Below are 17468 nucleotides of genomic sequence, written 5' to 3'. Positions count from 1 at the left end.
CGCTGTTTGCGGGGGGTCTCTGTCCCTGTTGGGGGGGTCTCTAAGGAGGGGGCGGTCCCTGAGCCTGTGGGGTGGGGTCCCTGGACCTGTCAGAGGGTCCCTGTCGCTGTTTGGGGGGGGGGTCCCTGCTGCTATGGGGGGGGTCCCTGAGCCTGTCGAGGGTCCCCATTGCTCTTTAGGGGGGGTCCCCGTTGCTGTGGGGGGGGTCTCTGAGGAGGGGGCGGTCCCTTGGCTGTGGGTGCCGCCCCCTCAGCCAAGCCCCGCCCACCTCCTCGCCTCTCTGCCCTCACTAAAGATGGCGGCGCCGCCTCACGCACCGGGCGCGCCCTAACCCAAGATGGCGGCGATGACGTCACAGCGCCCGCCGCTCCCGTAGACAAGATGGCGGCTCCGTGCCGGGGTGGCGGCGTGACGTCACGTCCGGCGGGGCGGCATGGCGGGGCCCGGCCATGGCGGACGCGGCGGCGCGGCGGGCGGTGGCGGAGCTGCCGCTGCTGCGGGCACCGGCGGGGCCGCGGGACCGCGAGGGCTGGGCCGAGCGGCTGCGAGAGGAGTACCGGGCGCTCATCCAGGTGCGTGCGTGGCGTTCCTCCCCTCACGGATGCCGCCTGGCCGTGCTTCCGTTCCGTCTCGGGGCTCTCCCGGTGTCTCAAATCCCTCCCGGTTTTCCCCTCGCGGTGTCGCTGCGGTGTCCCTCCGCTGCTTCCCTCCATCTCCCAGACCACCCCCATGTCCACGCCGGTGTCCCCCGGTGTCTCCTCGATACTCCCGGTGTCACCCCCCCGTGTCCCTCGGTCCCACCCGGTGTTCCCCCGTGAGTCCCTTCGGTACTCCCGGTGTCCCTCAATCCCGCCCGTGTCCCGCCTTGATGTCCTATTTCACCCACCCGGTGTCCCCTCAGTAGTCCCGGTGTCCCCCCGGTATCCCCCGGTCCCCCCCGGTGTCTTCTCGATACTCCCTGTGTGCCCCCGGTGTCCCCCTGTCCCACCCGCTGTCCCCCCATGAGTCCCCTCGATACCCCCGGTGTCCCTCAATCCGTCCCGGTGTCCCCCGTTCCATCTCCCCTGTCACCCCTCGGTGTCCTCCGGTCTCCCCTGGCGTCCCCCCGGTGTGTCCCGGTGTCCCCTCGATACTCCCGGTATCCCTCGATGCACTCTCGGTGTCTCCCGGTCCCTTTCGGTGTCCCCCCGGTGTCCCCCATGACACTCCCGGTATCCCCCCCCTCGGTGTCCCCCTTCCCGGTACCGCTCCCCCGGTCCCGGTAACCCCCGGTGACCCCCCCCGGTATCCCGGCAGTACGTGGAGAACAACAAACGGGCTGACACCGATTGGTTCCGCCTGGAGTCCAACCCCGAGGGCACCCGGTAAGGGGGGAGGGGGCTCCGGGACCCCCCGTGATTGTCACAAACCCCCCCCGGGGCTGCTCCGGTGACCGGGGCGAGGTCCCAGAACCGGGGAGGGCTCTGAGGGAATTTGGGGGGCCCTGGGGGGGCTGCTCGGTGACCGGGGGGGGTCCCCGGGGTCCCGGAGATGGGGGGGGGGGGGGGGCTCTGAGGGGTTTTGGGGGGGCTCTGAGGGGTTTTGGGGGGGGGTTTAGGGAGGGTCCTGAAGGGGTTTTGGGGGGCTCTGAGGGGTTTTGGGGGGGGTCTGAAGGGTTTTGGGGGGGGGTTTAGGGAGGGTCCTGAAGAGGTTTTGGGGGGCTCTGAGGTTTTTTCGGGGGGGTTCCTGGAGGGATCTGAATGGTTTTGGGGGGGTCGCAGAGGGGGTTACCCCACACTAAAGGGGTCCTGAAGGGGTCTTGGGGGGCTCTGAGGGGTTTTGGGGGGGGTCTGAGGCGGTCCTGGGGGTGTGTTAAGGGGGTCTGAGGGGTTTTGGGGGGCTCTGAGGGGTTTTTGGGGGGGGGTCCTGGGGGGCTCTGAGGGGTTTTGGGGGGGATCCTTGGCTGGTTCCCACACACTGAGAGGTTTTTTTGGGGGGGGGGTCCTTAGGTGGTTATGAGGGGTTATGAGGGGTTCAGGGTTTTTTTTGGGGGGGGGGTCCTGGAGGAGTCTGAATGGTTTTGGGGGGGGTCCCAGAGGGGGTTTCTCGGAGGTCCTCATGGGGAGTCTGAGGGGTTTTGGGGGCTCTGAGGCGGTCCTGGGGGTGTGTTAAGGGGGTCTGAGGGGTTTTGGGGGGCTCTGAGGGGTTTTTGGGGGGGATTCTGGGGGGCTCTGAGGGGTTTTGGGGGGATCCTTGGCTGGTTCCCTCACACTGAGAGGTTTTTTTTGGGGGGGGTCCTTAGGTGGTTATGAGGGGTTTGGGGGGTTCAGGTTTTTTTTGGGGGGGGGGGTCCTGGAGGGATCTGAATGGTTTTGGGGGGGTCCCAGAGGGGGTTACCCCACACTAAAGGGGGTCCTGAAGGGGTCTTGGGGGGCTCTGAGGGGTTTTGGGGGGGTCTGAGGCGGTCCTGGGGGTGTGTTAAGGGGGTCTGAGGGGTTTTGGGGGGCTCTGAGGGTTTTTTGGTGGGGGGTCCTGGGGGGCTCTGAGGGGTTTTGGGGGGGATCCTTGGCTGGTTCCCACACACTGAGGGGTTTTTTTGGGGGGGGGTCCTTAGGGGGTTATGAGGGGTTATGAGGGGTTCAGGGTTTTTTTTTGGGGGGGGGGGTCCTGGGAGGAGTCTGAATGGTTTTGGGGGGGGTCCCAGAGGGGGTTTCTCGGAGGTCCTCATGGGGAGTCTGAGGGGTTTTGGGGGGCTCTGAGGCGGTCCTGGGGGTGTGTTAAGGGGGTCTGAGGGGTTTTGGGGGGCTCTGAGGGGTTTTTTGGGGGGGATTCTGGGGGGCTCTGAGGGGTTTTGGGGGGGATCCTTGGCTGGTTCCCTCACACTGAGAGGTTTTTTTTTGGGGGGGGGTCCTTAGGTGGTTATGAGGGGTTTGGGGGGTTCAGGTTTTTTTTGGGGGGGGGGGTCCTGGAGGGATCTGAATGGTTTTGGGGGGGTCCCAGAGGGGGTTACCCCACACTAAAGGGGGTCCTGAAGGGGTCTTGGGGGGCTCTGAGGGGTTTTGGGGGGGTCTGAGGCGGTCCTGGGGGTGTGTTAAGGGGGTCTGAGGGGTTTTGGGGGGCTCTGAGGGTTTTTTTGGTGGGGGGTCCTGGGGGGCTCTGAGGGGTTTTGGGGGGATCCTTGGCTGGTTCCCACACACTGAGGGGTTTTTTTGGGGGGGGGTCCTTAGGGGGTTATGAGGGGTTATGAGGGGTTCAGGGTTTTTTTTGGGGGGGGGGGTCCTGGAGGAGTCTGAATGGTTTTGGGGGGGGTCCCAGAGGGGGTTTCTCGGAGGTCCTCATGGGGAGTCTGAGGGGTTTTGGGGGGCTCTGAGGCGGTCCTGGGGGTGTGTTAAGGGGGTCTGAGGGGTTTTGGGGGGCTCTGAGGGGTTTTTGGGGGGGATTCTGGGGGGCTCTGAGGGGTTTTGGGGGGGGATCCTTGGCTGGTTCCCTCACACTGAGAGGTTTTTTTTGGGGGGGGTCCTTAGGTGGTTATGAGGGGTTTGGGGGGTTCAGGTTTTTTTTGGGGGGGGGGGTCCTGGAGGGATCTGAATGGTTTTGGGGGGGTCCCAGAGGGGGTTACCCCACACTAAAGGGGGTCCTGAAGGGGTCTTGGGGGGCTCTGAGGGGTTTTGGGGGGCTCTGAGGCGGTCCTGGGGGTGTGTTAAGGGGGTCTGAGGGGTTTTGGGGGGCTCTGAGGGTTTTTTGGTGGGGGGTCCTGGGGGGCTCTGAGGGGTTTTGGGGGGGGATCCTTGGCTGGTTCCCACACACTGAGAGGTTTTTTTGGGGGGGGGGTCCTTAGGTGGTTATGAGGGGTTATGAGGGGTTCAGGGTTTTTTTTTGGGGGGGGGGGTCCTGGAGGGATCTGAATGGTTTTGGGGGGGTCCCAGAGGGGGTTTTGGGGGGGGCTTTAGGGAGGGTCCTGAAGGGGTTTTGGGGGGCTCTGAGGTTTTTTCGGGGGGGTTCCTGGAGGAGTCTGAATGGTTTTGGGGGGGTCCCAGAGGGGGTTACCCCACACTAAAGGGGGTCCTGAAGGGGTCTTGGGGGGCTCTGAGGGGTTTTGGGGGGGTCCCAGAGGGGGTTTCCCCACACTCAGGGGGTCCTGGGACCGCCTTAGGGGGAGTCTGAGGAGTTTTGGGGGGGGTCTGAGATGGTCCTGGGGGTGTGTTAAGGGGGTCTGAGGGGTTTTGGGGGGCTCTGAGGGTTTTTTAGGGGGGGTCCTGGGGGGCTCTGAGGGGTTTTGGGGGGGATCCTTGGCTGGTTCCCACACACTGAGGGGTTTTGGGGGCGGGGGGGGGTCTGGAGGACTGGGGAGGGGGTCCTGAGGGTCACTAAGGGGTTTTGGGGGGTCCCAGAGGGGTCTCGGGGTCACTGAGGTGTTTTGGGGGGGGGTCTCAGGGGGTGTCACTGAGGGTCCCCCCGTGTCGCCAGGTGGTCGGGCAGGTGCTGGTACATCCATGAGCTGCTCAAGTACGAGTTCAACATCGAGTTCGAGGTGAGGAGGGGTCTCAGGGAGGGGTTTTGGGGGTGGGGGGCTCTCAGGGGGGTTTTGGGGGTGCTGACCCTCCCCCTGCCCCCCCCAGATCCCGGTGACGTACCCGGGCACCGCCCCCGAAATCGCCATCCCCGAGCTGGACGGGAAAACAGCCAAGATGTACCGGTGAGGGGAGGGGAGGGGGTCCTGGGGGGCTTGGGGGGGGGGTCTGAGGGCGTTTTTGGGGTGTTTGAGGGGCTTTGGGGGGGATCCCGGGGAGGGTTGAGGTGTTTTGGGGGGGTTTTGGAGGAGTTTTGGGGGGCTCCTGGGGGCCTTGGAGGGGATTGGGGGGTGCTGGGGGTGGGTCCTGGGGGGGTTTGGGGGGTCCTGGGGCTCGGGAGGGTCTGGGAGGGGTCTTGGGGAAGGCTTGGGGGTCCTAGGGAGGTGCTGGGGGAGGGTTTTGGGGCTTGGGGGGAGAATTTTAGGGGGGCTTGGGGGCTCCTGGGGGTTGCTTGGGCGTCCTAGGGGGCTTGGGGGTTCTGAGGGGGGATCTGAGGGGCTTTTGGGGGAGTTTGAGGGGCTTTGGGGGGGATCCCGGGGAGGGTTGAGGTGTTTTGGGGGGGTTTGGAGGAGTTTTGGGGGGCTCCTGGGGGACTCCTGGGGGCCTTGGAGGGGATTGGGGGGTCCTGGGGGGGTTTGGGGGGTCCTGGGGCTCGGGAGCGTCTGGGAGGGGTCTTGGGGGGGGGTCTGAGGAGCTTTTTGGGGGGTTTGAGGGGCTTTGGGAGGGGTCCCTGGGGGGGTTGAGGTGTTTTGGGGGGGTCCTGGGGGATTCCTGGGGGCCTTGGAGGGGATTGGGGGGTGCTGGGGGTGGGTCCTGGGGGGCTTTGGGGGGTCCTGGGGCTCAGGAGAGTCTGGGAGGGGTCTTGGGGAAGGCTTGGGGGTCCCTAGGGGGGTGCTGGGGGGGGGGGTACTGGGGAGGGTTTTGGGTCTTGGGGGAGAATTTTAGGGGGGCTTGGGGGCTCCTGGGGGTTGCTTGGGCGTCCTAGGGGGCTTGGGGGTTCTGAGGGGGGATCTGAGGGGCTTTTGGGGGAGTTTGAGGGGCTTTGGGGGGAGGTCCCCAGGGGGTTTGAGGTGTTTTGGGGGGGCTTTGAGGTGTTTTGGGGGGTCCCTGGAGGGGGCTTGGGGAGCACTTGGGGGTTTGGGGGGGTCCTGGGGGTGCTTGGGGGGGGGAGTCTGGGGCTCAGGTGGGTCTGAGAGGGGTCTTGGGGGGTCCTGGGGAGGATTTTGGGGTTTGGGGGGGAAGCTTGGGAGGATCCTGGGGGGATTGAGGTGTTTTGGGGGGCGGGGGGGTCTGAGGAGTTTTGGGGGGATTCTGGGAGGGATCCTGGGGAGGATTTTGGGGCTTAGGGGGGAGGTTTGGGGGTTTTGGGGGGGATTGGAGGATCCAGGGGGGGCTTAGGGGGTTCTAGGGTCATTGGGGGGGGGTCCTGGGAAGGTTTTGGGGGGTCCCGGGGGGGCTCTGACAGCTCAATGCCCGCCCAGGGGGGGTAAGATCTGCCTCAGTGACCACTTCAAGCCCCTGTGGGCCAGGAACGTGCCCAAGTTCGGGCTGGCACACCTGATGGCACTGGGGGTGAGCACCGGGGGTGGCACCGGGGGTGGCACCGGGGAGGGGTGGGGGGGGGGACACGGGGGTGGCACTGAAGGGGGGCTGTCAGATTTTTGGGGTGGGGGGTTGTGACACTGAGCGGGGTGACATCCATAGAGGGAGCGTGACACGGGACGGGGGGGGGTGACACCGAGGGGGGGTCACCCAGTCTGGGGGGGTGACACCTGTGTGGGGGGGGGGTGACACCTGTGGGGGGGTGACACCGAGAGGGTAACGCCCATACAGGAGGTGTGACACCAAGGGGGAAGTGACCTGTTCTTGGGGTTGTGACACTGAGGGGAGCTGTCACATTCTGGGGGTGTGACACCAAGGGGGAAGTGACCTCTTCTTGGGGTTGTGACACTGAGGGGAGCTGTCACATTCTGGGGGTGTGACACCAAGGGGGGGGGTGACGCGTTCTTGGGGTGTGACACTGAGGCGGGTGACACGTTCTGGGGGTGTCCCCACCCCGCTGACCCCTGTCCCCACAGCTGGGTCCCTGGCTGGCCGTGGAGATCCCGGACCTGATCTCCAAAGGCCTCATCCAGCACAAGGACAAGTGACCAACTTGGGGGGACCTTGGGGGGTCCCACTTTGGGGGTCCCCCCTCCTTGGGGGTCCCCCATTCCCCTCCCAGCTGCTGCCACCCCTCCCCACCGCTTCGCTGCTGCTCCCCAATAAACGCTGAACCCCGATTTAGTGGCGGTTTGTTATTTTGGGGGTGACGCGGAGGGGATTTGTGCGTCCCCCACCAAAAACCCGAGAGGGTCGCGGCCCCTTTAAGACGCCGCGCGGTTTCCATGGCGACGCGCGGCGCGAGGGGGCGTGGTCGGGAGGGCGGCGCATGCGCAGATCCAGCGGCGAGGCCGCCGGGGGCGGGGCCGGCTGAGGGAGGCACAAAGATGGCGGCGGGTGCGGCGGGAGTTGTTGCCATGGCGGCCCGCGGGAGGTGCGGGGGGACCGCGGGGCGACCCCGCCGAGGGGCGCAGGGGGGCGAGGGGGGCCGCACTTGGGGCTGGGGGGGCTCGGGGACAGCGGACACCCCCCCCAGGGGAGCGGCGGGGCCGGGCGGGGGGTGCGGGACAGGGCCCCGGGGGGCGGGGGGGTACCGGGATGATGGGGGGGGCAGCGGGAGCGCCTCAGGGGGGTACCGGGATAGGGGAGGGGGGAACCGGGGTGGGGGGGGGAGCGCAGGGGAGACCCCCGGTGAGGAACCCCGGGCCCGGAGAGGGGGGCGGGGCCCTGAGGGGCGGGGGGTGATGGGGGCACCGGGAGGGGTCCGGGGGGGCTGCGGGAACCGCTTTGGGGGTCCCCCGGGGGGTGCGGGGGCTGAGCCTGGGAACCCCTTTGGGGGGACCCCGGGATTGCGGGGGGCTGAGTCCGGGGGGTGCGGGAACCGCTTTGGGGGGACCCCCGGGGGGTGCGGGGAGCTGCGGGCCCGGGGGTGCGGGAACCGCTTTGGGGGGACCCCGGGGGGTGCGGCTGGGCCCGAGCTTTGGGGTCCCCCCAAGCTTTGTGTCCCCCTGAGCTTTGAGGTACCCCGAGGTTTTGGGGTCCCCCAAAGCTTTGCGGTCCTCCCGAGCTTTGGGATCCCCCGAGGCTTTGGGATCCCCCGAGCTTTGGGATCCCCTGAGCTTTGGGGTCCTCTCGAGTTTTGGGTTCCCCCTGAGCTTTGGGGTCGTCTCGAGTTTTGGGTTCCCCCGAGCTTTGGGATCCCCCCGAGGCTTTGAGATCCCCCCGAGGCTTTGAGATCCCCCCGAGGTTTTGAGGTCCCCCGAGCTTTGGGGTCCTCTCGAGCTTTGGGATCCCCCCGATCTTTGGTGTCCCCCCGATCTTTGGTGACCCCCTGAGCTTTGGTGACCCCCTGAGCTTTGGGCTCCCCCTGAGCTTTGGGCTCCCCCTGAGCTTTGGGATCCCCCTGAGCTTTGGGCTCCCCCTGAGCTTTGGGATCCCCCGGGCTTTGGAGTCCCCTGAGATTTTGAGATTCTCCCAAGCTTTGGGATCTCCTGGAGCCTTTGGGATCCCCCCATCTTTGGGTCCCCCCGATGCTGGGTGTCCCCCCGGTGACCCCGACGTCCCCGCAGGGCCCCCGCCGACGGGACGCTGTGTCCGGCCGCCGGGCGCGGGGGGCTGTGAGCAGGTGGGTGCCATTTCCCCTCGCCCTTGTGCCACCCCCTGGACCCCGCCACCTCGTCACCGTGCTGTCGCTGTCCCCGCAGGCCCCGCCATGCCCCAGGCCTCGGAGCACCGCCTGGGCCGCGCCAGGGACGCCGGTGCCCCCGTGGTGACGGCGCAGCCCCGGGCGGGCTCCCGCCTGCCCAGCGGGCACCGAGCGCTGAGCCAGGAGCGCCATGCGGCCCCCAACGGGCTCAGCCCGGCCCCCAAACTGCGCCTGCTGCCCCCCCGGCCCCCGCCGCCCCACGACGACCCCCGGCCCAAGAAGCTGGAGCTGGAGCGGGGCCGGGCGGCCAAACGGGGGGACCCCGCTCCCCGCGGGCCGGGGGGACGCCGGGGGCCGCTCAAGGCCGATCACGGCGTGAGGGTGCCCGGGGGAGCCCCGCAGGTGCCCGGCAGCGCCTCCTTCTCGCTGCCCAGCGCGGCCGAGCGCCGCCGGAGCAACCTGGCCCGCTCCAAATCCATCAGCATCGGCGACCTGAGCCAGGGAGGAGGAGGTGGCGGTGGCGGTGTCGCCGGTGTCCCCAGCCGCGCCGAGGACGTGGCGGTGGCGCTGAGCCGCTTGGTGCTCAGGGACTGCGGGCACCCGCTGGGTGCGGGCGCGCTGGCGCTCCGCCGGAGCTCCTCGCTGCGCAGGGTCACCGTGAGCACCGGGCCCGACGGCAAAGGCACCGCGGCGCTGCTCTCCGTGCGCCCCGAGGGCGGCCCCCGCGCCCGCCCCGAGCCCGCCTTCGGACACGGCCCCGGCAGCCCCGCGAGCGGCCGCGCCGAGGACAAGGCCGCGGTAAGGGACCGCGAGGGATGGGTGTGGGGTGGGGCATCCGTGTCCCCAGCCCTGGGGACATTTTGAGGCCCTCTCAGTGTCCCCAGCTTTGCAGACAGACGTTTTGTGACCCCTGCAGTGTCCCCAGGTTTGGGGACGTGTTGAGATGCCAGCAGCGTCCCCAGGTTTTGGGACATTTTGAGACCCCTCACACTGTCCCCAGCCTTGGGGACATTTTGCCACCCCCACGGTGTCCCCAACCTTGGGGACGTTTTGTGATTCCAATGCTGTCTCCAGCTTTTGGGATGTTTTGGGACCCCCACAGTGTCCCCAGTCTCGGGGACATTTTGTGACCCCTGCAGTCTCCCCAGCCTCGAGGATATTTTGCAAACCCCACGCTGTCCCCAGCCTTGGGGACATTTTGCCACCCCCACAGTGTCCCCATCCTCGGGGACATTTTCAGACCCCCATAGCGTCCCCAGGGTAGGGGACATTTTGTGACTCCCACACTGTCCCCATTCTCTGGGACGTTTTGTGGTCCTTTCAATGTCCCCAGCTTTGGGGACATTTTGAGACCCCCAAAGTGTCCCTAGCTTTTGGGACATTTTGAGACCCCCAAACTGTCCCTAGCTTTTGGGACATTTTGAGACCCCCCCATGCTGTCCCCATCCTCAGGGATACTTTGAGACCCCCACAGTGTCCCCAGCGTTGGGGACATGTTGAGACCCCCACGCTGTCCCCATCCTGGGGACACTTTGTGTCCCTGCTGAGGCTGGGTGACATCGCCAGGGTGGCACAGTGGTGGCCCTCTCACCTGTCCCCGCTCCAGTCCTGTTTTGGGGACCCCCACGGCTCTGGGGTGGGGTCGCTGCTGTCCCCCCAGCTCAGGTGGCCGGTGCCATCCTTGTGTCCACACAGCTCCAGAGTGACCACAAGTGACCGGTGGCACTCTGGTGACACTGAGGTGACACCGAGGTGGCCGCCGCCCCCTCCCCGTTTCCGCATCCGTGCCCCCCCCCTCCCCACCCCTCACCTGCCGTGCCACGTGTGGGGCGATCGTAATCCCCACAACGCCACCAGGCCACGGCCACCCTGCCTTGTCCCCCCCTCGCGATGTCCCCAGCGCTGTCACAGCGTGTCCCTCATCCCCGCCAGCCCCCCAGAACCCCTCTGTGGAAACCACGGGGGGATTTTTGGGGGGTGTTTACCCCGCAGGGGCGGCAGCTCCGGCTAATTAATCCCCCCGGGATGAGCCCAGAATAGCGCGGGGGAATCGGATCAGCTAATGAGCTGAGGGGGAGGAGGGCGCGCCGCGGTGACCGGTGCCGCCGCCGCCGGTGCCACCGGGAGCCGCGGCGGCCATGCCGGGGCTGCAGGGAGCCACGCTGGTGGCGGAGCTGCCGCGGAAGCTGCAGCGCTCGCTGCTGCCCCGCCGGGAGCTGCCGGGCCGCGGCACCGACATCGCCGAGTCCGTGGTGCACACGGCGGTCATGGGGCTGCTGCTGGTCACCGGAGAGGTGAAGGCACCGCCGGTGGGGGGACACCCGGGGGGACACCCGGGGGGACACCGAGGGGGACACCCAGGGGGACGGGGTGTGGCTCACCGCGTGTCCCTCGCTGTGTCCCCCCCAGACACACCACACGCTGCTGCTGGGCTCGGGCCACGTCGGCCTCAGGAATTTGGGCAACACGGTAAGAGGGCGGCGAGACCCTCCCGGGAAGGGATTTGGGATCCCCAACCCTATTTTCCCTCTGGCCTGGGCTGTGGGAGGGATTTGGGGTCACCTCGGGGTCCCCAACCCTCCTGTCCCTCTGTTCTGGGGTGCAGGAGGGATCTGGGATCGCCTTGGGGTCCCCATCTCTCCTGGCCTGGGCTGTGGGAGGGATTTGGGGTCACCTCAGGGTCCCCAACCCTCCTGTCCCTCTGCCCTGGGCTGTTGAAGGGATTTGGGGTCACCTTGGGGTCCCCAACCCTGCTGTCCTTCTCTTCTGGGGTGCAGGAGGGATTTGGGATCACCTCGGGGTCACCTGGGGGTCCCCAGCTCTCCTGTCCTGGCCTGTGGGAGGGATTTGGTGTCACCTCGAGGTCCCCCAAGCTCAGTGGCCTTGGTCCCATCTTCTTGTCCTGCTGGGATGTCACATTCCCAGAGCTGCCCCAGCCCCACCGTGCTGTCCCCAGGGTCCCCAACCCTCCTGTCCCTGTGTTCTGGGGTGCGGGAGGGATTTGGGGTCACCTCGGGGTCCCCTTGGAGTCCACCATACTTGGTGGCCATGGTCCTGTGCTCCTGTCCTGCTGGGATGTCACATTCTCAGAGCCCCACAGCGCTGTCCTCAGGGTCCCCAACCCTGCTGTCCCTCTGTCCTGGGGTGCAGGAGGGATTTGGGATCACCTCGGGGCCACCTGAGGGTCCCCAGCTCTCCTGTCCTGGCCTGTGGGAGGGATTTGGGGTCACTTTGGGGTCTCCCAGGCTCAGTGGCCGTGGTCCTGTCCTCCTGTCCTGCTGGGATGTCACATTCCCAAATCCCCCCCCGCCAGCCCCACAGTGCTGTCCCCAACCCTCCTGTCCCTCTGGGGTATGGGAGAGATTTGGGGTCACCTCGGGGTCCCCAACCCTCCTGGCCTGTGGAAGGGATTTGGGGTCAATTCGGGGTCACCTCGGGGTCCCCCAGCCTTGGTGGCCATGGTTCCATCCTCCTGTCCTGCTGGTTTGTCACATTCCCAGAGCCCCACAGCGCTGTCCCCACGGTCCCCAACCCTCCTGTCCCTCTGTCCTGGGGTGCAGGAGGGATTTGGGGTCACCTCGGGGCCACCTGGGGGTCCCCAGCTCTCCTGTCCTGGCCTGTGGAAGGGATTTGGGGTCACTTTGAGGTCTCCCAGGCTCAGTGGCCTTGGTCCCATCTTCTTGTCCTGCTGGGATGTCACATTCCCAGAGCTCCCCCAGCCCCACCGTGCTGTCCCCAGGGTCCCCAACCCTCCTGTCCCTGTGTTCTGGGGTGTGGGAGGGATTTGGGGTCACCTCGGGGTCCCCCAGCCTTGGTGGCCATGGTTCCATCCTCCTGTCCTGCTGGTTTGTCACATTCCCAGAGCCCCACAGCGCTGTCCCCACGGTCCCCAACCCTCCTGTCCCTCTGTCCTGGCCTGTGGGAGGGATTTGGGGTCACCTCGGGGTCCCCCAGGCTCGTGGTCCTGTCCTGCTGGGGATGTCCCCCAGCCCCACAGCGCTGTCCCCACAGTCCCCAGCCCTCCTGTCCCTCTGTCCTGGCCTGTGGGAGGGATCTGAGGTCCCTTTGGTGTCCTTTAAGTGTCCCTTGGTGTCCCCTGGGCGTCCCCTCAGTGTCCCCGACCCTCTTTGTGCTGTCCCACCGCAGCCCCATCCCACTGGGGCCATCACATCCCCGGGTACCCCCAGCGCCACGGGACAGCGGGGCCACCCTGAGGGAGCCCTGGTGACAGTGCCACACGCCGTGATGTCCCCGCGGTGTCCCCTCAGTGCTTCATGAACGCCGTGCTGCAGTGCCTGAGCAGCACCAAGCCCCTGCGCGATTACTGCCTGCGCCGCGACTTCCAGCAGGAGCAGCCCCCCGGCCCCCGCGCCCCCCAGGAGCTCACCGAAGGTGGGACGGAGCCCCAAAACCCCCCCAGAACGTTCCAGAACCCCCTCAGGGGGCGCTGAGCCCGCCGTGTCCCCGCTGTCCCCGCAGCCTTCGCCGATGTCATCGCCGCCCTCTGGCACCCCGACTCCTCCGAGGCCGTCAACCCCGGGCGCTTCAAGGCCGTGTTCCAGAAATACGTGCCCTCCTTCACGGGTTACAGGTGAGATATCCCCCCAAAAACACCCTTTTGGGGACACCCCCCCTCCCCCAAGGGGACAAAGTGCCACCGAGCGTCCCCACAGCCAGCAGGACGCGCAGGAATTCCTCAAGTTCTTCATGGACCGGCTGCACGTGGAGATCAACCGGAAGGGCCGGCGCACCCCCAGCATCCTGTCGGACACACGGAGAGCCCCGGCCCTGGAGGACCCCGAAACGCTCAGGTGAGAGAAGGGGGGAGGCTTTTTGGGGAGGGGGAACCCCGATTTTGGCGACGGCTGTCACCCCAACGTCGCCTCGGTGTCACCTTTGCAGCGACGACGAGCGCGCCAACCAGATGTGGAAGCGCTACCTGGAGAGGGAGGACAGCAAGATCGTGGGTGAGCGCTGGTAATGGGGGTGTGCCCCCCTCCCCTGGGACCCCAAAACCTCTGGGGGTGCCCCCTCTGAGCCCCCTCTTTGCCCCCCAGATCTCTTTGTGGGGCAGCTGAAGAGCTGCCTCAAGTGCCAGGCCTGCGGCTACCGCTCCACCACCTTCGAGGTGTTCTGCGACCTCTCGCTGCCCATCCCAAAGGTAGGGTGGGGTGACCCCCAAAAACCCTGCAGATCCCCCCCAAAAACCCTTCAGATCCCTCAAAACCTTCAGACCCCCTAAAATCCCTCTGACCTATCCAAAAACCCTTCAGACTCCCCCAAAAACTCTTCAGACGCCCAAAAAACCTTTCAGACTCCTCCAAAAACCTTTCAGATCCTCCCAAAAACCCTTCAGATCCCTCAAAACCTTCAGATCCCCTAAAATCCCTCTGACCTATCCAAAAACCCTTCAGACTCCCCCAAAAACTCTTCAGACGCCCAAAAAACCTTTCAGACTCCTCCAAAAACCTTTCAGATCCTCCCAAAAACCCTTCAGATCCCTCAAAACCTTCAGACCCCCTAAAATCCCTCTGACCTATCCAAAAACCCTTCAGACTCCCCCAGAAACTCTTCAGAGCCCCAAAAAACCCTTCAGACTCCTCCAAAAACCTTTCAGATCCTCCCAAAAACCCTTCAGATCCCTCAAAACCTTCAGATCCCCTAAAATCCCTCTGACCTATCCAAAAACCCTTCAGACTCCCCCAAAAACTCTTCAGACCCCCACAAAACCTTTCAGACTCCTCCAAAAACCTTTCAGATCCTCCCAAAAACCCTTCAGATCCCTCAAAACCTTCAGATCCCCTAAAATCCCTCTGACCTATCCAAAAACCCTTCAGACTCCCCCAGAAACTCTTCAGACCCCCACAAAACCCTTCAGACTCCTCCGAAAACCTTTCAGATCCTCCCAAAAACCCTTCAGATCCCTCAAAACCTTCAGACCCCCTAAAATCCCTCTGACCTATCCAAAAACCCTTCAGACTCCCCCAGAAACTCTTCAGACCCCCAAAAAACCCTTCAGACTCCTCCGAAAACCTTTCAGATCCTCCCAAAAACCCTTCAGATCCCTCAAAACCTTCAGATCCCCTAAAATCCCTCTGACCTATCAAAAAACCCTTCAGACTCCCCCAAAAACTCTTCAGACCCCCAAAAAACCCTTCAGACTCCTCCGAAAACCTTTCAGATCCTCCCAAAAACCCTTCAGATCCCTCAAAACCTTCAGATCCCCTAAAATCCCTCTGACCTATCCAAAAACCCTTCAGACTCCCCCAAAAACTCTTCAGACCCCCACAAAACCTTTCAGACTCCTCCAAAAACCTTTCAGATCCTCCCAAAAACCCTTCAGATCCCTCAAAACCTTCAGATCCCCTAAAATCCCTCTGACCTATCCAAAAACCCTTCAGACTCCCCCAAAAACTCTTCAGACCCCCACAAAACCCTTCAGACTCCTCCGAAAACCTTTCAGATCCTCCCAAAAACCCTTCAGATCCCTCAAAACCTTCAGATCCCCTAAAATCCCTCTGACCTATCAAAAAACCCTTCAGACTCCCCCAAAAACTCTTCAGACCCCCAAAAACCCTGCAGACCCCCACAAAAACCCTTCAGAACCCCCAAAATGCTTCAGACCTGTTCAAAACCCCCTCAGATCCCCTAAAAACCCCTCAGACCTCCCAACACCCCTTCAGATCCCTCCCAAAATGCTTCAGACCACCCCAAAAAACTCTTCACACCCCAAAAAAACCCTCAGACCCCCCCTAAAACTCTTCAGACTCCTCCAAAAACGCCTCGGATCCCCCGCAAAATGCTTCAGACTTCCCAAAAAACCCTTCAGACCGCCCAGAAAAACCCCCAGACCCCCAAAAACCCTTCAGAGCCATCCAAAAGCTCCTCAGACCCCCCAAAAACTCTTCAGACTCCTCAAAAAGCTCAACCCCCCCAAAAACCCTTCACACCTGTCCAAAAACCCCCTCAGACCACCCCAAAAACCCTTCAGACCCGTCCAAAACCCCTTCAAACCTTGTCCAAAAACTACTCAGACCTCCCACAAACCCTTCAGACCGCCCCAAAAATGCTTCAGACCCCCTAAAAGCCCCTCAGGGCCCCAAAAACCCTTCAGAGCCATCCAAAAGCTCCTCAGACCACCCCAAAAACCCTTCAGACTCCTCAAGAAACTCTTCAACCCCCCCAAAAACCCTTCACACCTGTCCAAAAACCCCCTCAGACCACCCCAAAAACCCTTCAGACCCGTCCAAAACCCCTTCAAACCTTGTCCAAAAACTACTCAGACCTCCCACAAACCCTTCAGACCGCCCCAAAAATGCTTCAGACCCCCTAAAAGCCCCTCAGGGCCCCAAAAACCCTTCAGAGCCATCCAAAAGCTCCTCAGACCACCCCAAAAACCCTTCAGACTCCTCAAGAAACTCTTCAACCCCTCCAAAAACCCTTCACACCTGTCCAAAAACCCCCTCAGACCACCCCAAAAACCCTTCAGACTACTCAAAAAACTCTTCAACACCCCCAAAAACCCTTCACAACCTGTCCAAAAACCCCTCAGACCACCCCAAAAACCCTTCAGACTCCTCAAAAAACTCTTCAACCCCCTCAAAAACCCTTCACACCTGTCCAAAAACCCCCTCAGACCACCCCAAAAACCCTTCAGACCCGTCCAAAACCCCTTCAAACCTTGTCCAAAAACTACTCAGACCTCCCACAGACCCTTCAGACCGCCCCAAAAATGCTTCAGACCCCCCTAAAAACCCCCTCAGGGCCCTCCCAAAACCCTTTCACAACCCCTAAATCCCCCCCCTGACCCCCCAAATTCTCCTCCTGCCCCCCTTCCCCACAGAAAAGCTTTGCCGGGGGCAAGGTCTCGCTGCACGACTGCTTCAGCCTCTTCACCAAGGAGGAGGAGCTGGACTCGGAGAACGCCCCGGTGAGAGGATGAACCCCCCCACGGGGACCCTCTCCCCGAACCCCCCAATTTGTCCCCAAAGCGTCCCTGATGTCCCCTGGCCCCTCAGGTGTGTGACAAGTGCCGGCAGCGCACGCGCAGCACCAAGAAGTTGACGATCCAGCGCTTCCCACGCATCCTGGTGCTCCGTATCCTTTGGCAATCTGGGGGGCACCCCCAAATTTTTTTGGGGGGGGGTTTTGGGGGATGGGTGGGCAGCACAGGGGTCACCCATCCATCTTCTCCTTCCCTTAACCGCGGGCAGACCTGAACAGGTTCTCCACCACGCGCTACTCCATCAAGAAATGCTCCGTCTTCGTGGACTTCCCGCTGCAGCAGCTCAACCTGCGCGAGTTCGCCAGCGAGAAGGCGGGTGAGGAGAGCTCCCGGGGGGAGTTTTGGGGGTTTTTTTTTGGGGTGTTTTGGGGTTTGGTGGGGGGATCCTAAACCTGACCCCTCACCGTGCTGCAGGCAGCCCTGTCTACAGCCTGTACGCTCTGTGCAACCACTCGGGCAGCGTGCACTACGGGCACTACACGGCGTTCTGCCGCGACCCCGCCGGTTGGCGCGTCTACAACGACTCCCGGTGAGTGCTCCCCGCCCTTCCCGTGCCCCCCGCCCCGGTACCGAGCCCCCGCGGCCGGTACTGAGGGTGTCCCCGCAGCGTCTCGCCCATCAGCGAGAACCAGGTGCCGTCCAGCGAGGGCTACGTGCTGTTCTACGAGCTGGAGGAGCCGCCCGGCCGCAGAGCCTGAGAGCCCCGAGCGGAGCCGCCTGCGGGGCCGGGGCTGCGGGGGAACCGCCGGGACCCTGCCCCGGGACACACCGGGAACCCCCCCGGGATCCTCCGGGAACCCCCGGGACCCCCCGGACCCGCGGAGAGGAGGGTGCGGGGGGAGCGGCCGCAGCCCGCGCGGCCCCGGGGGGTTTTGTGAATAAATTTATTAAAAAAAAACCCAAAAAGCGCCGAGTTTTGGGACTTTGGGGGCGGGGTTTGTTGCTAAAGGGGCGGGGTTTGCGTTTGACTGACATTGGGCGGGCGTGGTTTATGGGGGTGTGGTCTGCTGTTGATTGATAGTAGCTGGGCGCGGTCACGATAACGTGATGTGCGTGATGATTGGCTGGTGGCATAGTAGGCGGGGCTTAACGCCATAGTCGCGCTTCCTCCCGCCGCAGAGCGCTGTCCATCAACGCGCTGCGCCTTCCCATTGGTCAGCCTGCT

General features: G+C 64.2%; 3 protein-coding genes across 3 annotated transcripts; 2 read left to right on the top strand and 1 right to left on the bottom strand.

The window, feature by feature from the left end:
* Positions 1 to 430: 430 nt before the first annotated feature.
* On the top strand, positions 431 to 6832 carry UFC1 (ubiquitin-fold modifier conjugating enzyme 1). Its single transcript, XM_058821825.1, has 6 exons — positions 431 to 572; positions 1297 to 1364; positions 4447 to 4510; positions 4599 to 4675; positions 6032 to 6122; positions 6629 to 6832. Exons 1-6 carry the CDS (start codon positions 450 to 452, stop codon positions 6698 to 6700), a joined length of 495 nt encoding a protein of 164 aa, XP_058677808.1. The 5' UTR covers positions 431 to 449; the 3' UTR covers positions 6701 to 6832.
* Position 6833: 1 nt separating this feature from the next.
* LOC131569359 (uncharacterized) lies at positions 6834 to 8288 on the bottom strand. The gene is made up of 2 exons (XM_058821551.1): positions 8212 to 8288; positions 6834 to 7482 (listed from the first exon to the last, which is right to left on the bottom strand). Exons 1-2 carry the CDS (start codon positions 8286 to 8288, stop codon positions 6834 to 6836), a joined length of 726 nt encoding a protein of 241 aa, XP_058677534.1.
* USP21 (ubiquitin specific peptidase 21) lies at positions 7016 to 17190 on the top strand. The gene is made up of 14 exons (XM_058821595.1): positions 7016 to 7086; positions 8222 to 8277; positions 8357 to 9096; positions 10708 to 10767; positions 12567 to 12690; positions 12778 to 12889; positions 12972 to 13109; positions 13201 to 13265; positions 13356 to 13459; positions 16142 to 16228; positions 16317 to 16395; positions 16512 to 16619; positions 16718 to 16832; positions 16911 to 17190. Exons 3-14 carry the CDS (start codon positions 8365 to 8367, stop codon positions 16999 to 17001), a joined length of 1815 nt encoding a protein of 604 aa, XP_058677578.1. The 5' UTR covers positions 7016 to 7086; positions 8222 to 8277; positions 8357 to 8364; the 3' UTR covers positions 17002 to 17190.
* Positions 17191 to 17468: the final 278 nt, after the last annotated feature.

This window comes from Ammospiza caudacuta, chromosome 30, assembly GCF_027887145.1.
Source record: "Ammospiza caudacuta isolate bAmmCau1 chromosome 30, bAmmCau1.pri, whole genome shotgun sequence".
Taxonomy (NCBI): Eukaryota; Metazoa; Chordata; class Aves; order Passeriformes; family Passerellidae; genus Ammospiza; species Ammospiza caudacuta.
This window is presented reverse-complemented; position numbering and strand designations above follow the sequence as displayed.

Excerpts from the sequence above, each read along its gene's own strand:
- USP21 (XM_058821595.1), top strand. The coding sequence starts at position 8,365 with ATGCCCCAGGCCTCGGAGCACCGCCTGGGCCGCGCCAGGGACGCCGGT. Across the intron at positions 10,768-12,566 it reads TCAGGAATTTGGGCAACACG|TGCTTCATGAACGCCGTGCT; the intron begins GTAAGAGGGCGG and ends GTGTCCCCTCAG. Across the intron at positions 16,229-16,316 it reads TGGACTCGGAGAACGCCCCG|GTGTGTGACAAGTGCCGGCA; the intron begins GTGAGAGGATGA and ends CTGGCCCCTCAG.
- UFC1 (XM_058821825.1), top strand. The coding sequence starts at position 450 with ATGGCGGACGCGGCGGCGCGGCGGGCGGTGGCGGAGCTGCCGCTGCTG. Across the intron at positions 1,365-4,446 it reads TCCAACCCCGAGGGCACCCG|GTGGTCGGGCAGGTGCTGGT; the intron begins GTAAGGGGGGAG and ends CCGTGTCGCCAG. Across the intron at positions 4,676-6,031 it reads AAAACAGCCAAGATGTACCG|GGGGGGTAAGATCTGCCTCA; the intron begins GTGAGGGGAGGG and ends ATGCCCGCCCAG.
- LOC131569359 (XM_058821551.1), bottom strand. The coding sequence starts at position 8,288 with ATGGCACCCACCTGCTCACAGCCCCCCGCGCCCGGCGGCCGGACACAG. Across the intron at positions 7,483-8,211 it reads GGCGGGGGCCCTGCGGGGAC|GGGTTCCCAGGCTCAGCCCC; the intron begins GTCGGGGTCACC and ends GTCCCCCCAAAG.